General features: G+C 50.6%; 10 protein-coding genes across 10 annotated transcripts; 3 read left to right on the forward strand and 7 right to left on the reverse strand.

Annotated features, from left to right (window-relative positions):
• The first annotated feature begins 157 nt into the window (after positions 1-157).
• BO83DRAFT_361559 (proline racemase family protein) lies at positions 158-1,656 on the forward strand. Its single transcript, XM_025529463.1, has one exon. It carries the CDS (start codon positions 568-570, stop codon positions 1,600-1,602), a length of 1,035 nt encoding a protein of 344 aa, XP_025387905.1. The 5' UTR covers positions 158-567; the 3' UTR covers positions 1,603-1,656.
• Positions 1,657-1,765: 109 nt separating this feature from the next.
• BO83DRAFT_361561 (uncharacterized protein) lies at positions 1,766-3,131 on the forward strand (the record flags this gene model as incomplete). Its single annotated transcript, XM_025529464.1, has 2 exons — positions 1,766-1,996; positions 2,048-3,131. Exons 1-2 carry the CDS (start codon positions 1,785-1,787, stop codon positions 3,129-3,131), a joined length of 1,296 nt encoding a protein of 431 aa, XP_025387906.1. The 5' UTR covers positions 1,766-1,784.
• Positions 3,132-3,165: 34 nt separating this feature from the next.
• Positions 3,166-4,340, reverse strand: rpnL (proteasome regulatory particle lid subunit rpnL). Its single transcript, XM_025531325.1, has 2 exons — positions 3,665-4,340; positions 3,166-3,583 (listed from the first exon to the last, which is right to left on the reverse strand). The coding sequence occupies exons 1-2, from the start codon at positions 4,220-4,222 to the stop codon at positions 3,305-3,307; spliced, it is 837 nt and encodes a 278-aa protein (XP_025387907.1). The 5' UTR covers positions 4,223-4,340; the 3' UTR covers positions 3,166-3,304.
• A 363-nt stretch (positions 4,341-4,703) lies between these two features.
• On the reverse strand, positions 4,704-5,196 carry BO83DRAFT_39500 (uncharacterized protein). Its single transcript, XM_025533048.1, has 2 exons — positions 4,880-5,196; positions 4,704-4,806 (listed from the first exon to the last, which is right to left on the reverse strand). Exons 1-2 carry the CDS (start codon positions 5,092-5,094, stop codon positions 4,788-4,790), a joined length of 234 nt encoding a protein of 77 aa, XP_025387908.1. The 5' UTR covers positions 5,095-5,196; the 3' UTR covers positions 4,704-4,787.
• On the reverse strand, positions 4,870-5,603 carry BO83DRAFT_39492 (uncharacterized protein). Its single transcript, XM_025533042.1, has one exon. The coding sequence runs from the start codon at positions 5,492-5,494 to the stop codon at positions 5,114-5,116; it is 381 nt and encodes a 126-aa protein (XP_025387909.1). The 5' UTR covers positions 5,495-5,603; the 3' UTR covers positions 4,870-5,113.
• A 1,027-nt stretch (positions 5,604-6,630) lies between these two features.
• On the forward strand, positions 6,631-7,402 carry BO83DRAFT_437669 (uncharacterized protein). The gene is made up of 3 exons (XM_025536036.1): positions 6,631-6,856; positions 6,912-7,146; positions 7,200-7,402. Exons 1-3 carry the CDS (start codon positions 6,763-6,765, stop codon positions 7,216-7,218), a joined length of 348 nt encoding a protein of 115 aa, XP_025387910.1. The 5' UTR covers positions 6,631-6,762; the 3' UTR covers positions 7,219-7,402.
• BO83DRAFT_378713 (NAD dependent epimerase/dehydratase) lies at positions 7,372-8,655 on the reverse strand. The gene is made up of 2 exons (XM_025531326.1): positions 8,627-8,655; positions 7,372-8,555 (listed from the first exon to the last, which is right to left on the reverse strand). The coding sequence occupies exon 2, from the start codon at positions 8,444-8,446 to the stop codon at positions 7,505-7,507; it is 942 nt and encodes a 313-aa protein (XP_025387911.1). The 5' UTR covers positions 8,447-8,555; positions 8,627-8,655; the 3' UTR covers positions 7,372-7,504.
• Positions 8,656-8,990: 335 nt separating this feature from the next.
• BO83DRAFT_437671 (S53 family peptidase) lies at positions 8,991-10,821 on the reverse strand (the record flags this gene model as incomplete). Its single annotated transcript, XM_025536037.1, has 2 exons — positions 8,991-9,270; positions 9,335-10,821. The coding sequence occupies 2 exons, from the start codon at positions 10,819-10,821 to the stop codon at positions 8,991-8,993; spliced, it is 1,767 nt and encodes a 588-aa protein (XP_025387912.1).
• Positions 10,822-12,085: 1,264 nt separating this feature from the next.
• Positions 12,086-13,410, reverse strand: BO83DRAFT_399123 (uncharacterized protein; the record flags this gene model as incomplete). Its single annotated transcript, XM_025533302.1, has 4 exons — positions 12,086-12,512; positions 12,547-12,692; positions 12,800-13,053; positions 13,212-13,410. 4 exons carry the CDS (start codon positions 13,408-13,410, stop codon positions 12,086-12,088), a joined length of 1,026 nt encoding a protein of 341 aa, XP_025387913.1.
• Positions 13,411-13,847: 437 nt separating this feature from the next.
• BO83DRAFT_338628 (aldo/keto reductase family protein) lies at positions 13,848-15,393 on the reverse strand. The gene is made up of 2 exons (XM_025528511.1): positions 14,989-15,393; positions 13,848-14,928 (listed from the first exon to the last, which is right to left on the reverse strand). The coding sequence occupies exons 1-2, from the start codon at positions 15,041-15,043 to the stop codon at positions 13,994-13,996; spliced, it is 990 nt and encodes a 329-aa protein (XP_025387914.1). The 5' UTR covers positions 15,044-15,393; the 3' UTR covers positions 13,848-13,993.
• Between the last annotated feature and the right edge of the window lie 344 nt (positions 15,394-15,737).

Here is a 15,737-nt window from a genome sequence, read left to right on the forward strand (position 1 = left end):
AGGATCACTGACCATCTTTCATGAATCTGGTATTATGATGTCAACGGTATCTCCGGACTCTTTATTCGGTATGGTTCCCTTATAAATTCAATTGGAAAGAATTGAGCGTAGTAGCCAGGTTTCCGCCCACTTCCATCTAAACCACAACTAACCATAGATGGGTGATTTATTTTGATTGCGACAATTAGCAAATGAAGGTTCCAAAATCGCAACAGCTCGTCGGGAACGTTGCCGATGCATATTGTGAGATATCGCTTAGGCTCCCGACAGACTGATCCACTTCCCCGCATGCACTCTATCACCGAAGGGCCGTACTATGTTTGTTGCACCCATGTGAGGAATGAATGACAAGTAACCTGACGTATGAGAGGAAGATGTCACTGATCGGTTATGCTGCCGGCAACATGGCGCTGCCTATCTTTCCTGTCTGAACGGTACGCAGAGCATCATGTTGAATGGCATGCTCGAGCAAGTGTTGAAAGCGATAAATAGCCCACGAGGTCTGGCTAATCCCACAACTGACATCCATCTGAAACCTACTTCCCTTGAGTATTACCCACCCAAATAATGAGATTCGCCAGATCCATCAACGTTGTGGGCTGCCACTGTGCCGGCGAAGTATGCGATGTGATCGTCGGAGGTGTTTTGAATCCCTCGGGATGTAGCACTATGTACGAGAAGCTCGTTCACTTTCGCGACAAAGAAGACCATATCCGCCAGCTTCTTATGCAAGAGCCTCGGGGACGACCGGCAATGTGTGTGAATCTCGTCTTACCTCCTTGCAACCCAAAGGCCGACGCTGGCTTTTTAATCATGGAGACTGAGGAATACCCTGCCATGTCTGGAGGAAACACCATTGCCACTACGACTGTTCTTCTGGAGACAGGCATGGTGGCCATGACTGAACCAGTCACCAAGATAGTCCTGGAAACCCTAGCAGGTCTAGTGCCTGTCACCGCGGACTGCGAGGGTGGGAAGTGCAAGGCGGTCGCATTTGACAACGTCCCTTCGTTTGTTTTCGCCCTAGATTACAAGGTCGATGTCCCTGGACTGGGGACTGTCTCGGTGGATATCGCATGGGGAGGAATGATCTACGGGATTGTCGATGCGACTTCACTTGGGATCAGCATCAGCAACCAAAACGGGCAGAAGTTGATTGAATACGGAGAGCGAATCAAAGATGCTCTCCAAAAGACTCCATTTGTTCCCGTCCATCCGGAGAACCCCAGCATAAGAGGCGTCAGTATCCTTGAATTTACAGAGCCACTTCAACGGGATACTATGACGGCCGTCAATACCGTTGTGGTTTCTCCCGGGCGGTTCGACCGCTGCCCATGTGGCACAGGAAGCTGCGCAAGGATGGCAGTACTTCATGCCCGTGGTCAGCTCGCAGTTGGCGAGAGGTTTCAGCATCATAGCATCATTGGAAGCACTTTCGAGTGCCACATCCGCGGGACGCAAAAATTGGGGGAGTATGACGCTGTCTTGCCGACGGTCAAAGGAAGTGCTTGGATCAATTCGTTCAAGCAGATGGTGTTGGTTCCTACTGATCCATGGCCGGTGGGCTTCCGAGTTGGCGATCAATGGCATATGCCAGAGTAACAGCATGAAAAAAAGGTTTGGGATGTAGCAGATAATCCCAGATCAAGTTATGCCCATAGTTATGTACAAACCCTGACTAAGCATGCGGGATGTGTCCCCAAAGGAGCATAAAACCTAAAACGGCAATGCGATGCATCCCACTTGAACATTTATTAAAATGGAATATTGATGTACTATCAACTATGACAACCATGGCCCAACACCCCTCTTCAGATACCACCATCTTTCTGGACCAGCCCCCAAGTTGTCTCCAATTCCACCCCTCCTCCCCAAACCACTTCCTCGCAGGCACCTACCTGCTCTCAGAACACAAGGAAGATGACTCTGCACCAATCCAACAAACCAAAACCGGCAGTCTCCAACTATGGCACTTAGATCCTGCCACAAACCAGCTGTACCATCACCCCAAATACCACTCGTATACATGGAACTAACTGTAACGCAGAATCCTTCGCCACAAACACCCTCTCCCATACGCAGTCTTCGACCTGCACTTCCACCCCACTGACCCAACCCTGGCTGCGATAGCAACCAGTGCAGCATCAGTGGTATTTTTCCGCATCAATCCCGACATTGATGCCGGAGAGGACGTCAGTTCGTGTATTAAGGAGATCCACTCCCACCAGGTCCACGAAGACCCCTCCATCCCAGCTCTCTATCTAGCCTGGTTACCAGCCGGATGGCACTCCACCACCACTTCCACCTCTGCTATTAACCCCGAGGGAGAGACAGAGTACGGCTTCGCCGTAACCTTCTCCGACGGCCTAACCACCATCTTCAACACTAATCTATCATCCCCTCCAAATTCCTTCTCCATAGCAAAAGAATCATCCTACCCCGCCACCCAGCAAATAGAAGTCTGGTTCGTAGCAGCAGCTACATACCCCCCGCCTCAATCCGATGGGGATAAGATGCGCTACATCTTTACAGGAAGTGACTTCGGCTCGTTGCATACTCGCTATCTTCCTGCGCCTTCCAGCAACACCAACTCAGACGATGGGGATGAAGCTGAGGCTAGCACGCCCATCCTCTCCCATGACGACCGCGCCCGCCACCACACTGCAGGTGTGACGGCCATCTTGCCCCTCCCTGTGCCCATGACTGATGGCGCGCCGTGGCTTCTAACGGGAAGTTATGATGAGTCGTTGCGGGTGTATCATGCTTCTCGGCGGGGGGAGGTACTAGGGGAGATTGGGCTTGGGGGTGGGGTTTGGAGGTTGCAGATTCTTTCTTCTGAATCTCGCACTTTGGATGGTGAGGAGGGTGATATGGAGTGGGAGTTCCTGGTGTTGGCGAGTTGTATGCATGCTGGGACGAGGGTGGTTAAGGTGCGGATTGTGGGTGGGGAGAGTGGGGAGTTGAAGGAGTGTGAGATGGATGTGCTGGCGGAGTTTACGGAGCATGAGAGTATGAATTATGCGAGTGATGTGTGGAATCTGGGGGGCAATCAGGGGGGAGGAAGGGAGTTGGTGGTTGTGTCGAGTAGTTTCTATGATCGGAGGGTTTGTGTGTGGCGGGTTAATGTATGAGTATACTTGCCTGGTCTACATAAGATTTGGGAAGAGGGAGATGAAGTAGGTTTATGTTATGTTCGTAAAACGCTCGAGAGGTCATATGCAGAAGTGAACATCAACAACAGGTATACCAACGAAACACGCCCCGTCCCGAAACGAAACCCGAGAATGAAATGATTATAGATAAATCAGACGATCGTCTCCAGCTCGCGCGCATAGCCGATCGCATTCTCGATGATCGTGCCGCTGGCCACGAGGATATCCTTCTCAGACCGAGCAGCCGCCTCGGGCTCGACGGGGAAAAAGATGCGGCCGTCACGGAGGACCCAGCCGCGCTGCTGGGCGAACTCGATCACGGCGCCCTCCGAATCGAGGAAGAGGAGGTTCTTGGCGTTGGAGATGGGGAGCGACGGGTACGCCTTTTCGGAGCAGTCTGCGATTTCGCTGCGGATGGTTCCGACCAAGACCTGCATAATCAGCATTAGCTAACCAAATCATCGACGAGAGAACGCGGCGCGCATATTATAGTCAGGCAATGGTATACTCACATTCGAGAACAGCGCGAAGTCTTCCGAAGGCACGCGCTCGGAGTTGGTCTCCCGCCACACCTTATCGTAGCTTCCCTCCATCAGATTCCTCTCCAGCTCGACCGGGTACTTGATGAACGGATCATCCTCAACGCTCTTGCCCTTCAGACTCGCCTCCTCGACCAGACCCTCCAGAACCGTGTGGAAGCTCGTGCTGTCGCCCATGCTCAACAACAGCAGTAGATACAAGCCTGTGATCTTGCTGCGCTGGCTGTTTCGGATGTCCACGTGGCCGGCATTCGTGCTGTCCCGCTCCAGGTCGTAGAACGGCTGCAGCTGCTGGTAGTATCGTGTGAAGGTAGGTGCGTCGGTCTGTCGGATAGAGGCGATGGCTCCGAGCTCGAGAACCTCGCGGGCCTGGGCAACCAGCTCGGCGGGTGCTGACGGCGTGGGAATCAGGACATTCTGCAGGAGGAGGGCGCGCTTGCCGCGACTGAGGAGGTCGTTGACGGCTTCGAATTGTTGCCGGCCTAGGGCGCTGTGGAGCTCGGAGACGATGACCTTGAGGTCGTTGGCCATTGTGGATTAGAAAGTAGAATGTATCGGCTGTGTAGATATATGTGTACGACGAGCAAGATAGGGAGGAATTAGGAATGATAGACTGGTTGGATTGGTGTGGTGGTGCAGTGGTTTCGAGATGGAAGTGCTGGTTGTGACGTTGGCAGCCGCAGCTTCCAGGAGCTTCGGAGAAGCCCATCACGTGACATCATCGGGCAAAACTACGGATCGAGCTTATCTTGTTTACATCGTTTAAACTCTGTCCTCTCTTGAGTTGCAAACAGCCACTCGCTCTTCTGCTTACAAGTGCATACTTTCAACTATGCTTCATCATATATTGTCGCATAAAAGGAACCCGCCTTTCTGCAGCTTTTGAAAGACGCCCTCCGCGTCGTTCTTGGCCGCCGCCTCCTGCATGAGCCTGATATTCTAGGCTCCGTAGCTTCCACAGACCTGCGAGCCACTTGCAAAGGTCGTATACCTGAAATTCAAAAGTCCTCCCTTCTTTGGCTAGAGACTGCGCCGTCTTGGATATGGTATCTACGGCCTTTGGTCCGCGACATCCTCACTACCGTCTTCAGGCCATTCACAGGTGAAAACCCACCCTATTTATTGTGTGACGTCCCTTAGTCCTGTGGTCGGAAATCAGACATTATGGGAGAATTGAAAGAAACTTACAGTCCATGGGAAACTTCGAAGGCCCATGATATTCCCTCCGCGATCTTTACCGGCCTGAATACTAGCCGTACCCATTTTAGCTGAACTGTGTAGTGCAGGACAGCGCCTTGAAAAGGGGTCTTGCAGACTTCGAGCCGCGTTTCATACACTTTCTCATAAAGCTCCCCGCTAATCTTAGTAGCAACTGTGCAAATGGATTGTCTGTCATCGCGCATCAGGTTACTAATGAGTGGACTAGTGCATTACGCCTCCGTGGGGTCTGTACTCTCTGGGACGTTTGGGCGTGGCCCACCTTACCCAGAGCTTGGAAAACTGACAGTAGCGTGCCGTTAGTGCATGGCAGTACCGTAGCCACCATGCTTTTGAGTTGAGGAACGGCTCAAACACCTTCGGTGGCTCATCTGGGTAGTTCCGTAAAACATGCTTACTGCGACAGATCCGTTGAAGTTGGCAAACAGCCCCGCCCTTGGGGTCCCCTTTTTGGGCCTGCTGGACTGCCACAGTGGCTTTGTTGATGACCACATGGTTCTCTGGATTGTAGACGTTGATATCTATTGAATCTTGATCAGAGGATGAGCTTTGTGGCCAAACCATGTCACAATGCTTGTTTAGCATGTTAACGGATCATCCAGGTTATGTTCGGGAGGTGCCATACACACCAAAGTTGGAGCCACCGCCCTTCAGGGCACGATAAAATCAGAATCCTCCTTCGCGTTGGCGTTGATGAGGCTGCCATACGCTAGTAGAACCTGCAGGGATGATTTGCTGTCAGTATCTAGATCTTGACGAAGACAAAGACGCTAAAAGCTTGCCTCAAAATTCTTCACGCTATCAGCACCAAGTCCAGAGCCCCCATGCCTCATTTGTGTAATAATTAGTAACTTTCACTATCCAATTCAAAAACAATCATCCCTGCTGCCTTCGCCCCATTCAGGCGTCCTACAAAACATCAAGGATGTAGGCTGCACGAGCAAGATACAAATCTCCCAAGGAGATCTGCCGATATCCAACCACACTGCTAATGTAGCAGTTGGTATATCCAAGCAGAGCTGATTGTTCGAAACGGACATCCACATTCATGGTTGAAACCTTCCATATTAGACCGCGCTGGCGCCGGTATGAAAGTACATCAGATGCGCTTTACTAGTGGGATCGCTTAACACGCGTGGATAGAAATTCTGTTCGCGACACAATGTTGTGATATAGGATGGGGTGACTGGCTATTCTGAATTTATTAGAGGTGCCGGCACATGGAAAAAGACTTTCGACGCCAATCTAACGTATGGATAACAGGTTGCGATAGTACTTTCAACTGGTGGCTTGAGCACCATGGCCGCACTTCGGCGCTTGGGTTTGAAAACACAACTTAGGTGGATCGATGAGAATATTAACCGTTATCTTTCTCACCCATTATTACTATACACATAGACCAAAAGGTCTACGTAGTAATGTGTCTTGACATCTTATGTGCGATCCTAGAATGTGACAGTGACTCACCCAGGAGCATTGTACAGTGTCTGGCATCGTAAGTTACTACGCATAGAAAGCAGAATCTGACAGCCTAAGACGTTTATCTATGGCCTTGGGCATTAGTATGCTAAAGGTGGTTAATTAATGCTTGAATCCAAAGAAAATCATCCCTAAACGGGCAAGGGTATAACCCCCCGTCTTTGTGCCCAAGCACGTGTTTTACTATATGCTTTACTCGGGTAGTAGACTTTCACGCAATATATACTGGCCCGTTGAAACCAGTGGTTTGATACATGACGGTTCTTTTCAATATCAGCCCCAAGCTTCCCATTAAGGTCCTGCCTCACCTTCCTAGGTACCATTCAGACCCTCCCATCCCACTCAAACACCGTGCCGACTAGTTGTCAAAAAACATGGTCGTCCAGTTCTGCGATGATTGTGGTAACCTTCTGGATGAATCATCCGATGACACTCTGAAATGTGGGATATGCGGAAAGACCGCTAAGAGTACGCCACACCAGCCTCCCTCCCTAAGTACCACAGGGCTGACCAAACGCAATAGACATGGCAATACATCATGTGCAGGTCTCCACATCGGAGAATTTCCCATCCAGGCTCAGACACAGACTGAAATCAAATACGCAAGAGGTGACTTATAAGACTATTGGGAAGGGTCCCTCCATTGACATGGAATGTGTCAAATGTCCTTCTAGGGAGGTGACCTATGCCCAGGTCCAGTTGCGGAGTGCAGATGAGGGAAGTACTATCTTCTATACCTGTGCTAAATGTGGACATAGGTAAGTAGGGGTCTCGCGTGAATGCGGAATGCCTGCTAATTTTGGTGCACCAGATGGCAGGAGGATAACTGAGGCGACATTGGAACACTTCTGCCCGAGGATCAGGTGGTGATTTCATCGTCGGCTTATGACTTTGATTTCACGATGAGTTTACGAATGGCATGGGGTCTATGCTTTGTCCAAGCCAAGCCCTGCATGGAGTTTTTACAGTCAGATCTAATATGGCACGAGACATTCATATCATTTCCAAATAGCCGTACATTGCAGAATCACATAAACAGACCTTTACATATGACATGCTCAAACAAGCAAACCAACTCATCTCATGTTCAAAACCATAATCAGCAGAGCATCAGCATCAAGCCAAAATCTCCTTCTCATGCTCCTTCAAGAATGCATCCACAGAAGTGAGTCCCTCCGCCAACGCCCCCAAGTGCTCACGACAATTGCTCACTCCATCCCCACCGGGCACCTCATCCGCCCATCTCGACGAAGCAGCACCCAGATGCCCCTCCTTGATCATTCCATCCACAACCCCATCATCCAGAAACTCCACCTTCACCTCTTCACCCACCACCTTCCCAATCTTCCCTGCCAGCTGCTCCACCGTCACCACCTCGACCGCCACATCAACAGCCTTGTTCTCAAACCTTTCAGGCTCCTTAACCGCCGCCGCAACCACAATCCCCACATCCCGAGCATCCACCAACGGCAGCTCTGTGCCGGGCCGATATGCCACGCGCAGGACTCTCTCTTCCTTGAACGCAGGGAACATGAAGTCCCGCACAGGCGGCAGGAGGTTTTGAAGGAAGTGGCCGGGTCGGACAATCGTCCAGCGCCCGCCCTCCTTTGCTTTTGCTACTTCACGAACACGATTCTCCAAGGCATGCTTGTTCAACCAGTACTCTTTCATCGGGTGAGCACCGCTTTCCCATCCGGGAAATGACTCATGTTCGCCTGTCTTCAGCGCCGTACCGAGAATGATATGCGAGATAGTGGATGATTCCTTCGCAGCGAGAATGACGTTCTCCATGCGCTGGAAATCAGCCTCGGGTTTGCCGGTTTGCACTTCGGTAAAGAACACGGCGTCCACGTTTTGTGTCGCACTGCGGAGAGATTCCAGGTCGTCGAGGTCGCCTGTGACGAGGGTCGCACCTTGCTCGGCGAGTTGGGCTGCGGCGCTGCTGGCTGGGTTGCGCACGAAGGCGGAGACGGAGTGGCCCGCGGATAGGGAGTGCTGGACGACGCCGCGGCCTTGGTTGCCGGTGGCGCCGATGACGAGGATGGTTTTGGGGGACATTGTCAGTGGTTGGTTTGTGGGATTGTAGATTGAGATGTGAATTGTGATTGATAGGAATGTGGTTGGCAATGGGGTGGTGCAGAGAGATGATTTATAGCTGTTATGCTGCCTAAGCTGCTTATTAGTGCTTACTGCGTGTATAGTAATTCTTAGATCTTACAGACGGGTGAAGGATCTCACATCGTAGTAAGTTGTTGTGTACAAGGCTGTACGGATGTGGGTAGGTAAGCTTAGATGTTTCAGGGGCGATTAGCTTATGCAGTATATTCTAGATTACTACTGCTGCAGCTGTAGCTAAGACAGTAGACACATGTAGCGGGTATCCTAACGCATCGCGGATGTTGTTCTCAACACGAGCACCACAACCGCTAGCAAATTCTAATTATCTACTTTCAATCTGTAGTATCATCCTTCAATTCCTACTTTTATCGAGTTTCTTGATCCGGAATCTATTCGTCGCATTCATCTCAAACTAATCACCATTGGCATAACAATAGACGAACAACATCAGCAGCACATAACTAGGCGGCCAACCCGCTGCGTACTAAGCTGACAGCGCCATCTGCTCCAAAGTCTGATACAGAGGCGTCCCCAGCCCAGTAACCGGGTCCCAACCCTTGGTGGCATTCCAGCTAGCATACGGCACAAGAGCTCCTCCATTTGATCCCTCACAACCCACTGATCCGCCGTCTACAATATCCGTGAATCCCTTCTGATCGAGCGAATAGAGCCACGGGTTCAGGAACCCTAGGGTGGGTTTACCCTGCTCGAGGCGTGCGGCGTTTAGCCGGGAGATGACTGCTGCGAAGACGGGGGCGGCGGCACTATAATTTTATTAGCCGGATCGGTTCTAATCAATTATTCATGTGTTGGTGATGGTCTACTCACCTTGTTCCCGCAGTCTGTAGCCATTGGCCATGATCCCTGATTACATAGTTGCTAGCCTGAGCCGACACATCAGGAATGCCCCGTCCATCTCGGTTATACAATCCATCCCATTTGTCACCTAGACGCGCAAGATACGCTTCCACGCTAGCGTTCTGGTACGACGGACGAGCAAAGCGCTCGGAGAACCCACCTCCCGAAAAGTCCACAGCCCTTTCCGGCTCGACGCCTTCGGTCCCACCGACGGATGTCACGAACGGACACGACGCCGGGAAGATAGGTTGGAAGCGGGTCCTCTGACTTCCATCGTTGGATACACAACCCCCTCCGACGCCCGAGTCTCCGCTACTGAAGATCACCGAGACCCCGCGCGCACCTAACTGGGCAAACAAATTGCACGTGGCTTCCGTGTATTCCTCCGGCAGGCTTTGCTCCTCCTCGCCGTAAGACGTGCTAAGCACTGCAGGGAGATCCTCATCCGGAAGACCCACCAGATAGTGGAGCTGTTCGAGATACGGCTCGTTGGTCGACCCGTCGGTACTCACCGTACCCGTGTCCGAGACGGACGGGGCACGTCCAGCCGTAGTGTAGAAGGTCGCGTTAGCGTTGAATGCCATGGAGAGGGCGTATTGAATGTCGAGGCTGGCTTCTGTGCTTCCCTCTTGGGAGTTCTGGGGGTTTTGGCCTCCGTTGATGGAAACTACAGAGAAGTCGGCGTCTATGCTGTCTGGACCATATACTTCTAAGAACTCGTCAAGGTCGCTGTAGCGTGCGTATTGGTCGAGGTAACCGGAAATTCCGAGGACGTTGCGCGAGTCGGGGGTTGCTTTGGTGCTGGGTAGACCGTAGAGCTGGCGGAGGCAAGCTGGCGTTACGCCTGTTAAGCAGTCTTCGCTTATTTCGTCTATGTTGATTGACACCGGCATGAGGCTCGGTAGGCTGGTTTGCGTCTTGGGCTGCCCGAAGCGTGTCGTTGGCTGGATCATTTGGAGAAAGGGATCGACTTCCTCCGGGACTGAGTACTTGAGCGTCCTGATCTGGGTTGTGTTTGTCTCCAGGTGGTGGAAGTTGTAGAAATCTGTCTTCATCATTGCCTGTGCTTGCGCCAACGGGACCGTGAAGGCGACCCAGTCCCCGCGATCTTCAATAGCATCTGATGGAACATGCTCCGATTCAAGCCAGGAGAAGATGGTCTTTGAAACCTGGTCGGATGGGCGCATAAGGGCTCTCACATCGTCACGTTTCAAATGCCGCCCATACTCTCGGTGACCGGGTGTCGAGATATCGATGACTTTCTGCTCGAATTCCGCCTTGTAGTCATGATGCATCGACAACCAGAACTTCATCGGAGTGGATGGCGAGGGAGCCGCGCCTTTCGTCCATCCGTCGGGGATGCTGCTCAGTTGGTCTACCACGACATAATCAGGCGCTGTAGCTATACCCCTGTGTAACAGGGAGAGAAGTCCTAAGAGATTTTTGAGATATGTCATGGCCGCTCGAATGTCGCATTAGATTCAAGTACTGATACTTGCGCTGTCTCAGGCGAGGCTGTCTCAAACCTTTACCCACCTGCGGAGTAAATCACCGCAGAAACTGTCTTTTCCACTCCTAGAAGGATGTCGTGTTGTGGTCACCCGTAGCTCCCTCCCTCGATATAAACCAAGGAAAACCGACAGTTGTTGTGAAGAACCACCCCTCTTCTCACCCGCGATACTTTCTAGAAATGTCGGGTATGCCAATAAGGCGGGGTCTTGTTGTCAGTTTCACCAGTGTGGTTGGAAGAGACGCGTTAAAGTTATCGAGCAATCCAGAGAACATGGAGAATGTGACAGCGTGTTCACCAACACAGAGAGCATGTAACTCCGCAGATCCACGGACACTAGACGCCATGGTTGTTGAGAAGAGCTTCATGAATTGCCAGACTATAACCATGAATCAGCATGTCTACGATGTGCGTATTGAGTGTCTTTTAGCGAAATCAAGGTATGGTAGTGGTTCGAAGCTTCTACGTCCTTGGCAGCAGCGCGACTCGCTTAAGGGGCGGTCCGGTCGGGATTGAGTCTATTCAGGGCTCAATGCGCGGTTATTTATTGATTCCCTTATTTAGCAAAGGGGCGTTGGGAATGCGCCAATCAAGGAGTGCGGGAGGCTGCAGCTTGTTTTTCCATGGGAGATAATCTTGTGGTTCCCAAGCTGAATGGAACAAAGAATTAGTGCAATTGATAGAAGTCTTCGTGCAGTATCTATTACCCTCCATTAGCTAGAGTGCTTCATTGTGGTTGATCATGTAGTAAAGAGCTCACGCCTGTTTCACAAGGAGAAAGACTTGGAGACAGTCAGCAAGTACTAAGTTGCTCATACTCTGATTTGCCTCGTTGTAATGCTGACACTGCGTATCACTAGTGACCCGACAACTGTAGTAAGAAGATAGGACTTTTGTGTTATGTGACCGAAAATGTTTTCAAGAAGCCCACTGGTTGGTGTTCAAAATGATGTTTCATCAGCTCTCTAACAAGATTTTTGGGCAATTGGGACGGAACGGATAGGTACACGATTGTTGCGTGACTATAAACTAGACGCAAAATAGAGTACAAGTTCTTCGAGATAAATATATAATGCGATCTAAGCAAGAGTACTACTATCATTCTACTGTTATATCACTTTTCTATTCAAGTCTAGCCAGTTCTAGCCTGTAAGGTCTTGTCATCTTCACTGAATTAAACGTTGCTTAGTCCCTGCTGTAGCGCGTCTTCTCTATCCAATGGACTCCGCATGCTCATGAAAGACGACATCAGACCGCAGCTCTGCTACATCTCCATCCCGTAGACATATCGCAACTACCACATTGCTCTCAAGTGTCTTGGGCAATAGAAGGGTCAAACGCTCTACCTCATTGCATCTTGGCTTTCGTACAGCCTCGGGCAATCCCAAACCAAGGTTGAAGTCGGAGCAACAGCCCTCCAGTTTCGCCCACGAACTGGGAATGAGGTCCGTTGTTGTATCTATCGACGCGCCAAAGGAGAATTTACTCTTGTCAGGCGTACGGCTCAGGAAGGTTGCAATGGCGCGCGTGTGGTGTTCCAGGCGCAATTTGTCGCTTAGGGCAAACCGAAGCTGCAGTGCAATGGTACCCAGTGGCTCCTCAATGAGTCTCTTCATCGGAAACCCAGTATATACATTGCTTTGTATGGGACCGGGGTAGAGGGAAGAAATACCGAGAATGCCCCGTACATAGGGTCGAGTGAGTGGAGGAGTCCAACCGCCGCAGACGAGCCCGAGCAACAGATTGCCAGATAAAGGCTGTGAGACTATCGTCAGTGGAGACGAAGGATGGCGGTGCGAGGGATGCCATAGCATTGATCTTAATGCTTCCTGTGAGTGACGAGAGATCTTGAAAGATGTCCATGAGCATTTGGGCATCAGAGCCTCCGGCAAGTCGGATGGGTGTCTTTATGGAGCGGGTTTAACCATGTAACGATTGAGCTCGGCACCTGCCATATGGCTGTCTTCGAGCAAGGGAACTATATCTCGGCGAGAGAGATTGCCGTCCCAACGCTCCTTGTCTGTGAAGTCCTCGTTTCGACAGGCCTTAGAAAATAAATGGATGATATTAGTTAGGCCCGTCGCATCCATAACATTATGCTGGGCGACGAAGGTGAGAAGGCCTCCCGTTATAAAATTCGCTCGAATGAGGAAGACAGGCGCCGATTCATCTTGGTTGTCTGGAAAAATATTTCAAGGCGCCAGGATGTTTTGGTCAAGCATGCCCATGGGGAATATGGCACGCTGTAAGTCGTTCATTGTCGCGGTGAAGGGTCATGCTGTAGATCTCTCACTACCAGCTAGGCTTCGTTTTGCAGCGGCCTGATCAAGAAGGTACCCGTATCACCATCTCCCGAGCCCTCATTGACAACCTGACCTGCTAACCACGGAAAGCTTGTACTGAGTCTCTCAAGACCTTTGGTAAGTGTGTCGATGTTTTTGGGGCATGCGGAGTTGTCTTGGAGGGGAAAGCAGAAACATGATTGAATATTGATAGTGAAGGTCTGTTGACCGAAGATGTCGAGACAATCATCCATACTGCTCGAGAAGATAGGATGGAAAGCTAACTTGAAAGATGGATATATACACATAGTAAGTATATATTTTCCTCAATCCGGTTGCATAGATCATGATTCATAATGAGTTGATAGCAGACTAGTTCTGATTGGGTCGCCGACCGAACCTATTTGTCAATGCAACCAAGAAACGCGAATATCGTCGTACGGTAAAGGACTTCACGCATATGACTACCGCTTTTCTAAGGGGCTGGTTGAGTGGAGTTGCACGACAGGGGTTCGTGATTCGAAGTCGAGACGTTGTGCAGCGTCACAGTCGGGCACATCGACACTCGTTAAGAGCTACTACTTGGTAAGAGATCGGTGTCTTTCCTTGCATTTTTTCTGATACTGTTATGTGAAAACGAATATTCACCTACAATTATCGTCTGCGATGTGCTCTCAACATTGTTGCATTTGTCTGCGTGAATACCTCAAGGGGCATTGCTCCATTTGATTTCTCGGGGTAATATATATCATCATAGTACAGGACCATCTGGATAAGCCCGACAGATTGTATTTCTTGCTAGTATCTGTTCCCAACCAAGACAATCTTCCAAGCATCCTACAAATTCATGAACCGGGCGAGGGCTCCCCCATACCGATCACCATGAACAGGGATCTCCTTCAGAATCGCAGCAATCTCCTTTATCTCGGACTCCGACAATTCTACATCAGCCAGGTTCTCCTCCACCCTCTCGACCGTAGTGCATCCGGGAATAGGAATAATCACCGGATTACCGGGTAGCTTGTTCTGGGCCCTCACCCAGGCAATAGCGGTCTGTGCTAGTGTCACATTCTTCTTCTTAGCAATCTGCTCCAGCTGTTCCACCAACTTCATATTGAGATGGAATACATCCGGCTGGAACCGAGGGTAATTGCGCCTAGAGTCATTGGCAGGCAGATCATCCAACGAGCGTAGTTGTCCTGTCAACCATCCTCTAGACAATGGGGAGTATGCTACCAGCGGAACATTCAATTCCTTACAGGCAGCAGCAACTCCATTCTCCAAAGGCTCTGTAGAAAACAGAGACAACTCAACCTCCACAGCAGCTAGAGGATGTACAGCATGAGCCCGACGCACTGTTTGCTCACTACATTCACTGATCCCGATGCCGCCGATCTTCCCTGCCTTAACGTACTCGGCTATCACGCCGATGGTGGTTTCAATGGGAGTGTTGGGGTCGACTCGCGCGGGCTCAAAGATACTGATGAATACTTTGCCGCTGAGGAGTTTCAAACAGTTTTCAATGCTGGCGCGGATGCCTTCGGGGGTGCCGTCGGGACCTTTGGCGCCCAGACCGCCCTTGACGCTGAGGACTACTTTGTTACTATCTTCGGGATATTTGGTGAAGTAGTAGTCTAGTAGCTGTAGGGAGTTGGCATGTGGAGGACCGTAGAATTCTCCGGCATTCCAGAAATTGGCCCCGAGGTCCAGAGCACGCTTCATGACTTTGACGGCTTCGTCATATGGAGTGGGGTTGGCGCGCCAGGTAAGGCCTGTTGGTCAGCTTAGAAGGGCTGTTCTAGGAGATAGGATGGGATAGGATATGGACGTACCCATGAGACCGAACCCTATCGGGCCGATGGCTTTATTGACGAGAGTGACAGTCATCTTTGAAATGTAAGGTATCTGAAAGAAGAGTCTAAGGAAACGGGTATTGGTGGTCTTAGACTGATATTTCTGGCGAGCTTCTGATGATACCGAGACGGAGACAAAGAAGAGAAGTAAAATAGATGAGGACGAGAGAAGACCAGCGGGGGTTAGTAATACTTAATCAATCCCACCGTTACTGTTTGGAGGGAGGGGTAAATCCGTCACTTCATTAACATCAGCGAAATGCCCTCAACCACATCGGATATACGCATTAATGTCCGCCAAACTCCGTGAGAATCCCTGTCACGGACTTGCTCTCTGATAGCTCCCCGACCGATCGGAATGCCGCCCTGAGAGGCGTAATAGAGATCAAGATGTTGGTGAGACCCTCGATCATCTACAGCTGAAACGCCCAATACCCCCTCCACGGCCCAGACGCAGATCACCTGACAGCGAATACCTAACACCTGCTTAGTGCTTACCTTTTCTTAAGACAGAATATTGAGATACAATTACTAGTACAGTGGCTATGAGTTGCGCTGACGTTGGCTGAAGATCCCTCTTCTCCAAGGATCTTCATCTTTTCCTTGGCCCAGTTCCTCGATTACACTGACGTTGAAGAGGCCAAATAATCATTAGATGCGCGCAAGCGTTTTAGTTTCTTCTATTTAGATGATAGTGCGGTCGGGACCCAGTTCCTGCAGATCACGAA

The sequence above is a fragment of the Aspergillus eucalypticola genome (genome assembly GCF_003184535.1).
Source record: "Aspergillus eucalypticola CBS 122712 chromosome Unknown BO83scaffold_13, whole genome shotgun sequence".
Classification (NCBI taxonomy): Eukaryota; Fungi; Ascomycota; class Eurotiomycetes; order Eurotiales; family Aspergillaceae; genus Aspergillus; species Aspergillus eucalypticola.